This window comes from Crocodylus siamensis, chromosome 5 (genome assembly GCF_052110815.1).
Source record: "Crocodylus siamensis isolate JL-2025a chromosome 5, ASM5211081v1, whole genome shotgun sequence".
In the NCBI taxonomy this organism is placed as follows: Eukaryota; Metazoa; Chordata; order Crocodylia; family Crocodylidae; genus Crocodylus; species Crocodylus siamensis.
Window position 1 is genome coordinate 184294038 of NC_143399.1, and position 16904 is coordinate 184310941.

The window sequence follows — 16904 nt, forward strand, 5'->3', positions numbered from 1 at the left end:
TATTCTCATCCACCCACCCCTGTAACCTGTCTAGGTCTGATTGCAGCCTATTCCTCCCTTCTAGCATGCCCACATCCCCCCACATCTTAGTGTCATCAGCACATTTGAACAGAGTGCTTTTTACCCCCTCGTCCAAGTCACTGATGAAGATGTTGAACAGTGCAGGCCTGAGGACTGAGCCCTGGGGGACCCCACTGCCCACATCCGTCCAAGTCGAAAATGATCCATCCACCACCACTCTCTGGGTGCGGCCCTCCAGCCAGTTGGCGACCCAATTGACTGCGTGGTTGTCAACACCACAGTCCCCCAGTTTCTTAATGAGAACGGGGTGAGAGACAGTGTTGAAGGCCTTCCGAAAGTCCAGGAAGACTATGTCCACTGCTACCCCTGCATCTAAGGATTAGTCAGCAATAGAGCACCAGTCTAACATTTAATCCCAGAGCTGCATGTCTCATGCATGAGCTTCTCTTATCACTAATCTTTGAACTAGTCTGAACTCAGGAGACAAATTTTCTGCTATACGGATTCAAACTTCAACTCTTGCTGGGGGGGGCAGCGGGGGATGGACAACCAGCGTTCCCTCTAAGCTGTGTGGTATGCACAGCCACATAGGCGCATTCATACTGCACTATCAGGCACACCTGTACACACCTCACAGCTTAGAGGGAACACTGAAGCTAACAAAAAAAGAACCATGAACTTGCATGGTACATAATCTAAAATATGATTTAATACAATCATTTTTTAGTATTACATTAATATTATAAATAAGTCTCCAAGAAGGTTGATTTGCTAGAAGTAATTTTATTCACCTAACTTCATTTTAAGTTACTTTTAGTTAATATAAGCAATTTAACTAAATGATTTTCAAAAGCAGTTCTACAATAGAACTAACAAGACATTTCATAGATACAATTATAAAAACATAAACGTTAAAAATAAAAATTCCAGTGAAGGGAACACTAGACTATATGACTTATAACTCAGCAACATATTCACAAAGACTAAACTACATATTCATTACAATAAACATTTAATACTAACAAACAGACAAATAACAGACAAAACGTGTTCATCAGAGGCAGGAAAAATACACATCACCAATATTCATATATACTATAGATTACAAAAATAAGTCAAGAAAGAGAGGCAGAGCTAAGTGCTTTAAAGTAAGTTTGCGGTTTTCAACCAAATGATATGGACAAATGATTATTAACTATAGCAGAGCACCTGTTTTGGTGGATATATGCTCAGCTGGAAATACACATGCTTTAGAACACTTGCTTTCAATAGTGAGGAGCAAGCAGACAAATCATAAGGGGGGAAAAAAAAAACAAAAAACTTTTAGGCTAGGGACATACATTAAAAAAAGCCTTAGCCTGAATCGATTCAAACTTTGCAGGTTACTTTAACCTGACTAGGTTGAACCGGTTTGTAACTGGACAGACATTCTCTCTGGACTGAGGAAATTCAGGCACATACCTGCAGTGGCTCAGGCTAGAAGCTGGAGGGTACTACAGCAGCCCTCCCTTCACTTGCACAGTTCTGAGCTGGGGGGGCATGGCCATGTCCTGGTAGGATGCTCTGATTAGGGAGGGGTGTAAACCTCCACCCTGCCTGCACCATCCCAGGCTTTTCCCCACTGGCTGCCCAAAGGGCAGGAGTGTTGCCAGCCCCCAGGCCCCAGCTAGCACTCTGAGGCAAGGGAAGGTGTTCAGTGCATGCATCTGTTGATGATATGGAGCTTTTCAATCTCCCTCTCCCTGCTTCTTTATACTGTCTGCAGCAAACTGACAGGGGAGCAAGCCAGCAGGGGGCTGAAAACAGTGTTTATCACCTCATCAGCAAAACAATAGCCTCTCTCCATTAATTCAAACTCTTCTTAAACAGCTTAACAGATGATCTGTTGATTAGCTCCAAAAACCCCTAAGCAGTCAACATTCTGCCTGCCTGTACCAGTGAAATTGGAGACACTCACACACAGACACCTCTCAGCATTAGCTAGCATACTACATACCTAGGGTCTGTGGGAGATGGGAGGGAGGGGGGATCCCAGCTTGTCCAGCAAGCAGCAAGGTGTGGAAGGGAGGTGACAGGGTAGGAGGAAGCCAGGCAGACCCTGCTGTGCCTGTAGACTCTGCTGGAGTTCCAGCCAGGGAGCAGAGAGAAGGGGCCTCCTATGTCACCTATCTGGAAACAGGGACTGAGGAGTCTATGTGCCAATTTATATATGGCAGGCACTAGAGCTGCTTGTAACATTTCTGTCAGTTTCAGGTTATTTTGTTTTTTGTTTCTAAATGTAAAGTATTTCTATATAGCCCTGGGGTTATTTCAGGTGTGATCTACACTGAAAATGTTGGGTATGTGTTTTTGTCATGACTTACTACTTTAACATGCTAAGGACTGCAGGAGCATGAGTGTTTAAAAATTGCTTTTGAAATTCTTCCCTTAAGGACACTAATGTTTCTTACCTAGACATGTATAAAAAGTGCAGCCACTACAAAGGGGTGGGGAGGAGGAGAAAGAAGCGAAATTAGAGCTAGGGACATTGAAAGAGAAGAGACGACACTTGAACAGAAGGCTGGATAGAGAAGCGACACAAGGATCTAGGGGGGTTGGGGTTTTCTGGAGAAAGTACTGAAGGCCCTTTACCACAGCACAGCACTGATTCAAAAGCCTTCATCAAGACTATGCTTGTGAATTTGATTTATGGCCTTTTGATCTGATACAGTGTAATCTCAAACACCTCTGCTCTGCAGTAAAGAGTGAATTCATCTCTTGTACACAACTTCAGTTTGCAAAGTACTGGAATGAATGTGAACAAAATCAGAATATCAGCCTAGTTGAAATTACTGCCTTTATAACTATTCCCTAAAACAGTAATACCAACCATAATAGTAAAATCATGCCCCCTAAAACAGTTAGTAATTCTGATTACTCTGTATTTTGGTTTTAAATCACATAAAAATATGGCATTTCTAATAAGAATGCTTCCATGCTTACACAACTATAAAAACACCATTAATTCAAAACCTACTGAAACAAAGTAACTGTTACATTATTAATATGCTCTGCATCCTTGAAGGGCGATTAGTTGTCAAAAGGAGTGCCAAATATTTAAAGTAGTTCTAATATCCAGTTCCATGTTTTATAACACATTTATATTGTATACAAATTAGTTCACTGCTAATGCATTCACACACAAACTTGCAAAGTATTTAGCTTGAATTCAAATAATATCAAATTATTCTCCACACTCCAAAGCATTATGCCCATTTAAAATTATACTAATAAAAGATATTTGTTAGGATTCTTAAGGAATAACCACATTAGTGATTAAGAACAAACCCTTAATTGTGGGCATGCAAAAATGCACAAAGATTCACTTCCTTTAATGATACACTTTTTAGACATAGGCCATTAATTTCTCTTTTGCCACATTGATTTTTTTTCATTACATATTTAATGTTCTAAATTTTTAGAATTCAAAAATCACTTTCTGGGAGGGCAATCAGAGATATTTTTAAGGAGCCTGTTATTCAGAGGATTCAATACTTTTGGCACATTTCTGCTTCTTACATTTTGAATCCAAAAGCACTGATTTTTTTAAATTTTAGCCTAAAAAGGTCTCAATGATCTTATAAATGGATATATATATGACCAAATAGCATTTTGGCTAGGGACAGAAATTACACATAAACCAGTGTAAATGGCCAGAAACTGCTTCAAATCAGTAACACAACAGGGCTAGGTTCAGACATTACACATAAACCAGTCTAAGTGATCAGAAACTGGTTTAAACTTGTAACAGAACGGATGTTCAACGCACATAAACCAGTTTAAAAATGGCTGAAACTGCTTTGAGATAAACCTGGTTTGATGTAGTAATCAGACTTACAGATTTGGCTCAAACTGGTTTATGCAATGTCTGTCCCAGACCCCTTGCTGGTTTAAGATAAACCAGACTCCCCCAGTATGCTCTCTGGGCTTGGCTGGGCTAGACAGAGCTCTCTGTTCCACAGCAGAGCTGGCCCCTCCCCTCTGCACCCTGGTTGCAGCTCCAGCAGTGATTTGCAGGCACAGCAATGTCTGCTTGGCTTCTCCCTGCTAAGCAGGGATTATTCCCCCTGCCCCTCTGCCTTGCGCAGAAACCTCAGCATTAGCTAGCAGGCCATATGCTGGCTATGGGTCCATGCTGTGGGAGATGACAAAGGCAGACAGACTTTTTGGAGCTAATCAACAGGTAGCTTAATGTCCTTCCTTGGAAAAGCTGTTTAAGAGGAGCTGTTTAAGAAGAACTCCATTAGTTAAATGGAGAGGGGCTTTGTTTTCTTAATGGGTTGATAGAAAACACTGAATTAGGGGTGATAAACACCCCCTGCTGGGAGCGGGGTGGGGAAATAATAAGAGCGTCCTGACTGGGCCTGGCCACTTCCCCCCTCTGCTCAGCCCTATGGAAGGGAAGGGAGGGCTGCTCTACTGCCCCTGGGCTTCTAGTCTGAGCCACTGCAGGCATGTGCCTGCCTTTCTGGAATGAAAAGGGAATGTCTATCCATCTCCAAATCAGTTCAAGCTTTGCAGATTAGACTAACCTGCAAAGATCGAATCAATTCAGACTCAGGGTTTTTGAATGTCTGTCCCTAGCCCGGAAGTTCAGTCCACAAAAACCACTTTCAAAGTGGCCAAAACTGGTTTAGGATGAACCTAGATGGAGGTAGTATCAGACATAACTGATTTAGGTTACATCAGTTTATTGACCTTCTGTCCCAGATGCCCTCCAAATTCAAGCTAACTCACAGTCCCCTGGCATTCCAGGATGCTTTGGCCCTCCCCTATAAACTGCCCCATGCAGGCTGGCAAGCTAGCCTTGGCCCAACCTGTCTGCTCCAGCCAAGTAGGGAAGCGTGATCTGGTTCTGGCCTGGGCCAGTGCAGGCATGTGGCTGCGTTTCTGCAATCAAAAGTGAATGTCTGTTCACTTGCTTACGGTTCAATTTACACCGCTTAGACTGACCTGCAAAGACTGAATCGATTCAGTCTCAGGCTTTCTGACTGTCTGTACTTAGCCTTTAGGACTATCATTTGAGCGTTCTAGTTTTCCAAAATAGTTTGTTTAAATACTATTACAGGAAACGTATACATCTGATGTCACAGGCTATTATTAACATTTGATATATTATAGGATGTAGATTTCTTCCGACTGAAGATGATAAAATTCTCTTATGCTTTTTCATGCAGGTTTCAGTATGCTGAAATTCTTAATTTTGTAAGATATCCTGCTATCCAAATTTATCATACGTTTCATGGCAGATAAACAAATGGCTTATTTAAAATTAGAGGGCATTAATTAAATAAAGTTATACATCTAGGAATATTTATTAAATGCATCAAGGTTCAATGCTGCCATATTTGAAATGAATCCTAAAACATATTGCCTTTTCCATAAAAAGAAAAAAACTGAGATCACCAACTGCACCAAAGACTTCTGGATTTCACCTAAACCACAGTTTATTAGACATTTCTCTATCCACCCTACCTCAGGTTCAGTCATAGTTTATACAGGTGTGCACACAATTTAACTGAATCTTAGAAATAACCAAAATAGCAAGGAATGGCAGCTTGTTTTTTTTTTCTTTAAAGTAAAAATTATAGTAACAGGAAATTAACTACTCCATCAATGCCGACCACTTCTACAATTTATTTTTTGGTTATGAAGGTAATTTGGAAAGCTCTAATATCCATAAATCACTACTGTTCTTTTTCTTGCACAGGTATTTTTTTTGACAACCCCTCATTTTCAGTTATTTCATATGCCTCATTTCTGTAGTGTTATCTGTCATTTTTCTTGTCCTGTCAGCAATATAGCCATCTCATTTGTCTTTATTTTTCCAAAGCATTCCTCTTGTCTGTGACGTTCTTAAAACATAATAGTTGACAGTTTTTCCCTTCCTGTAGATTTCCAAACTGTAATTTTTATTACGTAGTTACCAAAGCAGAACAAGCAGCTATCTAGATGCAATGTTTTTATAACAGGAAAGTGAATAAAAATCAAAGTTATATCAGCAAAGAGACCAGTGATGACAGCACCTTTGGAAACATTTGCAGCTTCTTATGATTTCAACTTAGAGGATTACAGCTGTATGTTTGCACTACGAGGAGTTCTGCTTGCAGACAGTTTTTTGGGAGACTTGGTACCAGTGATCTCAGCAGGGGACACTTACATCATCTGCCAAGGCTGCTGCACTATGGAGTATGGGCACAGGGTTCTGTTTTTCATAGTAATGCAGTTTCTCATGAATCTGTAAGACAATTGTAGAAGATAAGTTTACTCAGCAGCAAAGGAAATATGACAATACAATCCCATTGAGTTAACTGATCTGTTGAGTACCTGCAACTAAAGAAACATCCACATAAAAACCTATATATATGCAGCAATCATGTAGATGTAATCTATCATCAGCCTCTGCTGAAGTGCTAAGAATATGAAATCAGATGGAAAAAATGTTCAGTATGTAGACCAACCCACAGAACACCTAAACATTTGTGATTCCTCCCCACTTTTCTCTACCCATATTTCTAACATACTGCTTTAAGTATCAATTACATTTTATATTGCTGCTGAAAACACAAAGTATAAAGTGTTTATCCCCAAAATGGATGTAAACCCCCACTCATAAATTATGATTTATGAAGTGAAATAATAGGCTGCCACCCACATCTTGACAGACAGTTTGCTGAAGTGATTGCCATCATTAAAATAATTAAAAAAGAAAGTAAAGTAGTGTTGATATGAATTCGGACATGCCAGGAAAAAAGGAGTTTTTCAGCAAATTAAAATCATTTAATTTTAAGTTTCTATTGGTCAGATCTATCAATATTAATCTTTTTTTCCCAGTTTTAGAATGCAGTGACATTTGATTCTTTTAAAAGGAGAAAGGCATTCCCCCAGAAGTCAGGCAGTTAAAAAAAAAATATACAGATTTTCCCATGTTAAAGTATAAAATAGCCAAAATACTTTTTAAAAGCCTATAACAATGTTTCTTACAAAATATTTTGTAACTGCATATAATTGTACTCTCAATCATTAGGTTATTCACCTATCACCATTCTCAAGACACGTGCAGTAAAAAAAACCCAATCTAAATTAGCATAATGTAAAAGCCATCCAACCTCCTACTTTGCCCCTTCCCTCAAGCCCTGGCACACATTCTTTGGCCACTAGGACTCAGGTGATGCCCTCCCTGTCAAGGGCCTGAATGGGAAAAACTGCCGGGAGAAACTAGCCACGGACTCCAGCCAGTATGAGCAGCAGCAGAAGCAGCCAGAGCTGAGACTTCAGACCCTCTCCGAACTTTCTATGCTTCTGACTCGGCTTTCCTGCTTTGTGCTGATTGGCCATTTGCTCCAATTCCTGCTCCTCCCTCCCCCTAGTCTCTTCACTTCAGCTTCATAAACACTACTTGATTGTCCTCATTCCACTTCCCTGAATTATTATTAACCTTCTCCCCTCCTAGCTGCAAAGTCCCAAAATCAAACCATGGAGCTCCACCATCTGCTGCTTTTGACAATTTAGATCAGGGGTTGCCAGCCTACAGCTCATGAGCTGGATCTGGCTCAAAGAGCTGCGGCGGGAGGATTTGATGGTGTTCAGTGGCAGCAAGCAGGACCTAGCACCAGCCCACCACAGACTTGAGCTGGGTCATTCTGGCCTGCTCCTAGAAAGCACTGCTGACCACCGCTGTAGATTATAAACTCACTAAGGCAGGGACTGACTACTACTTTGCATTTTACTATATTTGACACAGTAAGGCTTCACTTTGTTTGGCTCTTAGGAACCACCATAAATCAAGTCATTATTAATAACCTCGACATATAGGTAGAATTACACTCTTATAGATGATGAACGATGCTGTTTCAGTTGGGAAAGGGAAGTGGGAATGAATTTCAAAACTGACAGTTTTTCATTTAGAACAGGGCTGTCGAGCTTAACCAGGCCCTGCAGGCCCTACAAAAGAATGGGACTGGGACAGGCATTGCGGTAGATTGGGCATGCAGACCAGCCCTGCACGCCATCAGCAGCACATACCACAGCAACACGCAGGTCCAGTCCTAGACCCATAGACAGCACCAAGGGGCTGGATGCTGGTGCTCTGCAGACCATATCTTTAACAACCCTGATTTAGAATACATCTCCTGAGCAATAACACCACAATTTAGTGACACCTGTGTCACAGGAGCACCAAGGTGTCCTGTGCCTTGGAAGCAAAAGGAACTGAGCTGCCAATCAACTGGGCAGCTCAGGTGCCGGTTGCCAGGGCAACCAGGCGGGTCAGGTGGCCAGAAGGGGGCAGGGCCGGGCCTTTATAAACAGCCCAGGCCGGAGCCTTACGAGCAGTTCCCTTCTGGCAGCCGCAGGAGTAGGAGCTCTGTGGCAGGAGCTGAGCAGCCTGGGTGGGTGGTTGCAGCCTTACCACGCTGACCGGCTGCGATGATGCTGGGAACAAGAACACCCTGCAGGGAGGTAGGATTGAGAGCCCTGGTGGGGGCTTGGTGTTTACGTGTTATGAGCAGGAGGCTCTGTTGTTTATGTTGTGGCCAGGTGGCTTAAGTTTGGTTACAGTTTACTCCGGAGGACCGGGTGAGGCTGTAGGGGAGTGAGGAGGCCTCACGGGAGCTCCCCAGCAGCTTGCGGGTTCCTGGTGCCCATTAGGGGCACAGTGCCACAGCAGGCACAGGATAAGGAGTGCCAGTAGGGCGCTCGCTGAGTGGGGGTTGTAGCCCCAGCTGCGAGGGGCGCGGCCCAGGCCCCAGAGTGGGGCAGGCTCTGATTGATAAAGACCCAGTAGGGCCAGGGAGGCCAGGTAAGGCTCCGGCCGCCTAAGCCCAACCCGGTATTCTTGGTAAAGACCCGGTAGGGTCGGGGAGGCCAGGTAAGGCTCCGGCCGCCTGAGCCCAACCCGGTATTCTTGGTAAAGACCCGGTAGGGTCGGGGAGGCCAGGTAAGGCTCCGGCCGCCTGAGCCCCAAGAGTGGGAAACGCATAGCGCGAGAGGTGCGATATAGGCCCCAGCGGGGGCAAAGCGCGAGAGGCGCGGTATAGACCCCAGAGGGGGCGGCAGGCACGGCGACGACGAGCCAGGCCCAAGGGGCGCCAGTAATGGGGCGGCGACGATGAGCCAGGCCCAGGGGCGCCAGTAATGGGGCGGCGATGATGAGCCAGGCCCAAGGGGCGCCAGTAAGGGGGCAGCGATGACGAGCCAGGCCCAGGGATAAAGACCCGGTAGGGTCAAGGGGCCAGGCACGGCTACGGCCACCTGAGCCCGAAGAGCTGGAAACGCGAAGCCCGAGAGGCGCGGTATAGGCCCCAGAGGGGGCGAAGCCCGAGAGGCGCGGTATAGGCCCCAGGGGCGCCAGCAACGGGGCGGCAACGACGAGCCAGGCCCCAGGGGCGCCAGCAACGGGGCGGCAACGACGAGCCAGGCCCCAGGGGCGCCAGCAACGGGGCGGCAACGACGAGCCAGGCCCCAGGGGCGCCAGCAACGGGGCGGCAACGACGAGCCAGGCCCCAGGGGCGCCAGCAACGGGGCGGCAACGACGAGCCAGGCCCCAGGGGCGCCAGCAACGGGGCGGCAACGACGAGCCGGCCCCAGGGGCGCCAGCAACGGGGCGGCAACGACGAGCCGGCCCCAGGGGCGCCAGCAACGGGGCGGCAACGACGAGCCGGCCCCAGGGGCGCCAGCAACGGGGCGGCAACGACGAGCCGGCCCCAGGGGCGCCAGCAACGGGGCGGCAACGACGAGCCGGCCCCAGGGGCGCCAGCAACGGGGCGGCAACGACGAGCCGGCCCCAGGGGCGCCAGCAACGGGGCGGCAACGACGAGCCGGCCCCAGGGGCGCCAGTAGGAGCTGGACGGCGGAGAGACAGGCCCGGGGCGCCGGTAACAGGCCGGTAGGTAGGAGCCTGGCCCAGGGGGCGCCAGGCGGGCGACGAGCCCAGGGTGCCAGGGAGAGAGCACCTGAGGGGCAGGGGACTGTACAATGTCCCACGGAACAGCTGCGAGGCTTGGGGCGTGCTAAAGGGGAGGTTTGGAGGCACGCATACCCCTTAAGGGAGGGGCGCACAGAGGCGCCCCATTTGGAGTAGGGGCAAGAACACGCATACCGTTCACGAGGGGAATGAAGGCAGCCTCCCATTTAACCTATTAAACAGCAAAGTCGTGGCAGGAGAGATTCTGAGGGTGCTGAGTCCACCCTAATATGACAGTAGGGGGCGCTAGGGAGTTCACGGCCGCTCCTAGGCCCCACTCCCTCACAACCTGTCCCAAGCACTCCAAACAATCTCAACTTCAAACTAAAGCATGAAGACAGAATTAATCCCTAAATGAACCACACCACAAAGTGATTTGTTTTGACCTGTAAGTAGTGTATAGTATTGTACAAGAATAATTGGAAAGCACTATATTCTCTAGTTAATAATATTTTGCCTATAGACCCCCTTTACTAAGAAAACAACTGCACTCTGCATTAAGACTTTCTAGCTACTTTGAGGCATAGCCCATGGAGAGAAATGTTAGAGTAATCCAACCTAGGAGTGACCAAAAACATAAGTTAGAGAGGTTTACATCATAACCACTTTCCAAAGCAAAAAATTAGCCTTCTCCCAGTTTCCCACCCCCCCTTCCCACACACCTCATCCACCCTGTTACAGCTATTTGAACCTTCTTAAGCCACCAGGAACCCATCTAGGCAAGTAAAAAACCTTGAAAATCAAAGGCAAAGCTTCACCGTTGGATCTGTTTTCCCCATCTTAATTTTACTCAGAAAAATTTCAATCAAGTCTGAGCTTACAAGCAGTTACCTTATGATCTACTAAAAGACAATGACAATCCAGTTAGATTTTGTTTCCAACGGTCAGGGGTTGCAAATTTGTACTTCCATTTTAGAATCCATACAGTGTTAGTGACATTTTAAGAAAGCTCTAGTGACCTAAAATTCAACTTTTTTTTTTTTTTTGCATTGACAAGATTCACAACTGTTGATACAGCAAATTTGTGCCTCCCCACTCCCCAGCCCTCCCCACAGCTCCTTCCCAGGGCAGCACCACCCTGCCAGAAGAGCTTGGCACAGCCCCGGCCCCAGCCCATGTTGCGCAGATCCAGGGGCACACGCCTCCCCCTGCCCTCCCAGATGAGTGGCAGAAGCAGCAGTGGGAGCCACTGGGTGAGCAGGCGAGCATCAGACCAGGGGCTGCAGGCCAAGTGAAGCACTGTGGTGCTTCCCTGTGCCCACCGGAGAAGCCGTAGCTCTGTGCTGTGCCCACCCTGCCCCAGCTGTCCCTGCCGCCACCACCTGCGGGTGCTTGTGAGCTCCGTCCCCAGCACCCCGTGTCTGCTCGCGAGCTCCGTCCCCAGTGTTGACACCACTGCCAACGTATGCAGGTGCTTGCAAGCTTCGTTCCCACCACCGACAACACCACCTGTGTCTGCAGGTGCTCACAAGCTCTGTCCCCGATGCTGATGTCTGCAAGTGCCCCCCGAGACTCAGGAGGCACCAGTCGCCCATAATTCCTGCTACAGATACTATTTGACTAGTGGATAAGATACAGTAACAGTCTAAAACATGAACACTCATGCATAGAAAGGCAACTTAGTCATGTCAGCTGTAAATTTTAATATTATCAGAACATGCTAGAAAAGGGTTAGATAACTCCCAAAACAGGTGACAGTGCATGGCATGTGAAAGCATTTTGCTTGGCCTGCACGCCTTGGGGTAGGCAGTGGGGAAAGGGCCGGGGTTGCCCTGAAACGACAAGGATCAGGTTCCTTGCAGCTCACCTGCCATCAGCCCTTGGCACACCAACATCTTACAAGTCAAGGTTGTGGGCATTTTTGGCACTTCCCAAAAATGTTGCTGACCCTGCACTAGACAGTACCCACAACCAGAACAGAAACTTTACTCATTTACAGATTATGATAAACTAGATCTAGTATAAGTAGTAAACTTGTTCCAGGGGAGAAGGAGGGACTTTAGGGCCAGAGAGGATTCCCCCTCTTAAAATTACTGCAACTGGTTTGTTATTTTTTCAGAAAAAAACATCTATGCTCCAGTTCTATTGATACCATTTTGTCCCACTTGTTTACTGTATTTTCTAGACTGACAAATTATCCTTGGTTAGATCTGTATCCTGTATCTATTAACTGAAATATTTGCTCCATTTCATCTCACTGGTTTCTATTTTAAGTTCTCTTAAATTAGAAGTTGAAAATGTAGTTTCAGATTATTCTATATGTAGACCATTCTAGTAAATCCACCACATAAGTTGCTAGATGAGTCGCAATAGATGCTGCTTCTGACTAGCACTATTATCCTGCTGAACTGTCACTGCTGCATTCATCCTCTGCACAGAGGTCTCATTTATAATAAATTCCTGAATGCAGTAAGGAAGCATCCTGTGCAAATCAATTGAGAAAAATGCAAATTTCAACCAGATAATAATGCACGTGTGTTTTTAGGCAATTGGCCAAATGTAAACAAATTTAGGCACAACATTTAGGAGTGCTTTATTCAAATTATAAACAACGTTTTTAAAGTAGCTTTAAAAAGTGAGCAATTTTAATTATTAAAAATACATAATGACTAATTACAATGAAAAGTTAAAATATGTAACATTTTAACTTGATATGTAAATAAAACATACCTAATGTACAACTTTTGCGGTTGCAAAAGCCATAAATTGAGACTAGAACTACCTTAATATAATGCCTTGTTTTTATTCAGGTGATGGAAATGTATGCTTTATTTTCACACAAAATGAACTTTTTGGAAAGTGTTAGGAATTTCAGTTGACAGGGTATGCTCTTTCTTTTATTAACTTAGGGGAAAGTTTATGCATTCTTTACATTTTCAGGAGACAAAGAAAATCATCCTTGTATTTAAACTTTAACTCCTTTCAAAAAGTAATTTAGGACTTAAAGTTCAAAAAATTCACTCTTGTACACTGATACAAATGAGTATCTTTATAGATTGGAAGCGGGACTATTTTAAACTACCTCTGGTCACTTACTTATTGGACATCAATGCTAATACAGAAACAATGAGATATTTAAAACAGAATATGTATATAAAACAGAGCCCATAACTTTAAACAAACTATTAATCAGCAAGAACTCTACCAAACTTTGCAGCAGAGATATTCTAATGAAGAATATAACTGGGCATTAAGTGGCCCTGGATTCAAAACTGAGGCTGTGCAGGAATACAATACTCCTTCTGTGTCTTAAGTGATACAAGTTAGGGTATGGGTGGGGTAAGGAGAAGGGTGCAGGCAGGCTACAAAAAGTCAATATAGTCAGAAGCCAAAAAGTTTCCAGAGGCAATACCTTTCTTAACACCACCAATCTCTGATCTCACCAGACAAATTTGCCCTAACTCCACTCATGCAATGGCAGCAAGAGCTGGTTTGAAGCAATACAGATTTGTGTTGATCACCTAACCCAGGGGTGGGCAAAATGGTGGAGCCAGTAGCACAATTCCACTTCCCAGCAGTTCCTGCCTACAAAGCTGTGGCCAGTTTCCACAGAGATCCACCAGTGACAGGGCCATGACAGTGAAGGGCCAGGGTTTCCATGGAGACCTGCCCCACCAGCACTGGCAGGGCACGCAGCTGGGTGGAGACCGTCAGGACTGGGCTGGAGTTGGGGCTGCGATCTTGCAGCAGTGACAGCATGGTCTGGAGCCAGGGCAGAACTGAGATCTACTGCCTGCATGCCCCTGCCTGGGGTGCATGGGCAGTGAATCACAGTTCTGCCCCAGCTCTGGAGCACTGTCACTGCAGCAAGATCCCAGCCCTGGAGCAGCTCCCTGCCCAGCGCTGTCACAGCCCCACTGCTGCTGGGGTCTCCATGGAGATCAGCTGCAGATGTGGGCAAGGGATGCTGGGAAATGGAGTTTGATGCGGGCCCAACTGGGCCCACAGGACAGACTTTTCCAGCCCCTGACCTAAGGGTCTGTCTACATTGCAATGCAGTGTAGATACCCTTTAAATATATTCGGTCATGGAAGTATCATTTACCTTAGCTGCTCTTCATATAAGGGGTACCAGTAGGTAAATCTGTATTTAAAAATTGGCATGAATGATTTGAAGTAACCGTTCCAAAGCAATATTAAACTGCAGTAGCTAAAGACAGAAAGCTGACCCAAAGTGATCCCTTTGCTTAGAATGAAATCAGTCTTTTTCCATTAATTATGATAGATAGCATATGAGTTGTATGTAGTCTTTGTCCATCTTCTACAACTAGGATTCTGATATGTATTATTACTACTAAAAAAAAGTCTCAAGTAACTCGACTTTGTCTCAACAGCTTTTCAAGATTTTATGAAAGCCTGGAGAATAACTCCAAAACGGATGAGGTAGAGAATATGTTCAAAGGAGAGAAAAAGAAAATCACTCTTGAAAAGCTTTGCCTGCTAACTGAGAATCAGATTCACAATTATTATTTGCAAGAGGTGGCTGTGTGCGGGGGTGGGAGGTGATACATGAACATATACTTGAATAACAATGTGTGCCAGCATTTTTATATCAGTACTGAGAAGAGAGTGAACTGAAGAGTTCTCTTGCTTTAAAATTCTACCTTTATGGTCAGTAGGCCATTATGCTTATATATATATATTCCATATTAAAAAATGTTATTTTTACACTATAAACAGACCTTCACTAAACAGTGTTGTTTTATGCAACAGGAACATAGGACTTAAATTCAGTCAAGAACCCATAAGAGCCAACATCATCTTCTGGGTGACCTGGATGAACATCCGGACTGTTAACTTGACTCTGAGCAAATCTCTCTTCAGTAGTTAAAACCTGAGATCTTTTTTCAGTCCTCATACAAAACACCCACTCATACTAGATTACAGCTACAACCATCACTAGCCTTACTCATACTTATCTCCCTCTACCAACAGAAGTCCTGGAGGCAGATGGTGGCTACCATCAACCAAGTGCCATACCTATCCATGCACCCTGGCAGCTCTGTATTGGGTCACCTCAGAGCAGAGGGCATGGAAGTGCCTGCGGGCATCATCTGCCAGTTGCCAGATGGTATGGAAGTGCCTACAGGCACTTTCTGCTAGCTGCCAGCAGGAGCCTTACATAACTTGGCAGAGATGGCACAAAATTGCTGGCACAGAGGAACTTAGAATGTGAATGTACAGGACAGGCCTAAGTTCTTTCTGTTTGGAGCCCGTCTGACTCAAAGACAGTGAGAGAGAGTTTACTGATGATTCTTGTCTATAGCTACAATTGTACAGTTGGAAAAGTAATTAATTCCATTTGCAGGACAATGAGCACCAAGCGACACAAGTCAGCCGCCCGAAAACAGAATACTGTACTCTACATGAATGTTTTCATATTCATAATCCCTCAGCTTTAAATCACACACCTGTCTGAACTGAACTGAGTGCTTTTAGATTTTTCTTCTGCACATTCACACCTTTGATCTCCTTATGTCCCAACAAAACACTAATAGTTTTATTACTCTCTCTTACTTCATGTTATCCTGAAAATATGTTTGATCTTACAGCTGATCGGATAGCCTTGTAAACACATTCTTCCAGGGATAAACATCAGCCTTAATGGTGTCCTTGAACAGCCCTTGTGTTTTAATTTGAGTGAAGTGCTCTTGAACTAATATGAAAGAATACTGATACCACAATCATAAATACATATGGTGAAGTTAGCAGGAATAAATAAGTTAACATTTGACCTCTTAAGACCATAACTGCTACAGATTTCAACATATGTAATTCACTTTTCAGACAGAAAGTAATTAAAATCATAATGAAAATAAAGTTTGAATTTACACATGGACACTTTGTTTCTGCTTACTGGTGTTTCAGTTCATAACTTATAGTGGCTTCTCTTCTCTCCAACAGATACCAGTGACCAACCATTTTTGATATTTTCTTCAGGTTCCTCCCTTTAGTGACATCCTTTTGCCAACTAATTGTATTTCCAGGTCTGAAACTTAATTCATTATTATGGACTCATCCAGTAAATTATTTCTAAAATAGAATATTTTAACTAATTTTAAATTTTGAAAGGTGATGTAGACTGATAGAGTTCATGCTCAGGGTATAAATAATAAGAAAGTATGTGCAAAAATACAGAGAGCTGTAAAGTGAATAGCAATCATCATCTTAATCATCAAGATGAACATAAGCCTTCAATGTGATGCTGCAGCTAGTAAAGTGAGCAAAACGCTGGCTTGCATCCATAGATGCTTCTCAAGCAAATCCTGGGACTTCATTCTCCCCTTGTACTCGGCCTTGGTGAGGCCGCAGCTGGAGTGCTGTGTCCAGTTTTGGGCTCCACAATTCAAAAAGAGTGTGGAGAAGCTTGAGAGAGTCCAGAGAAGAGCCACGTGCATGATCAGAGGTCAGGAAATAGGACCTTACGATGACAGGCTGAGAACTACAGGACTCTTTAGCCTGGAAAAGCACAGGCTCAGGGGTGATCTGATGTCCACCTACAAGTTTATAAGGGGTGTTCACCAGGATCTGGGGGAACGATTGTTCACCAGAGCACCCCAAGGGATGACACGGTCAAATGGCTATAAACTCCTCCAGGCCCGTTTCAGGCTGGACATAAGGAAGAACTTCTTTACTGTCCGAGCCCCCAAGGTCTGGAACAGCCTGCCATCGGAGATGGTTCATGAACCTACACTGAATGCCTTCAAGAGAAATTTGGATGTTTATCTTGCTGGGATCCTATGACCCCAGCTGACTTCCTGCCCCGTGTAGGGGGCTGGACTCAATGATCTTCAAAGGTCCCTTCCAGCCCTAATGTCTATGAAATCTGGCTCTACTTCATGTCTCTGCAAGCCTCACTAATGAAATTAAATTGTATTCGA

General features: G+C 44.7%; 1 protein-coding gene across 6 annotated transcripts in view; it reads right to left on the bottom strand.

Moving 5' to 3' along the window:
- MPP7 (MAGUK p55 scaffold protein 7) overlaps positions 1-16904 on the bottom strand; it is a 281685-nt gene that overhangs the window by 112225 nt on the left and 152556 nt on the right. For all 6 annotated transcript variants that reach the window (XM_090047429.1, XM_090047431.1, XM_090047425.1 and 3 more), the window contains one exon: positions 6221-6298. In XM_090047429.1, coding sequence (XP_089903555.1) covers positions 6221-6298 — 78 coding nt within the window. The remainder of the gene's footprint in view (positions 1-6220; positions 6299-16904) is intronic.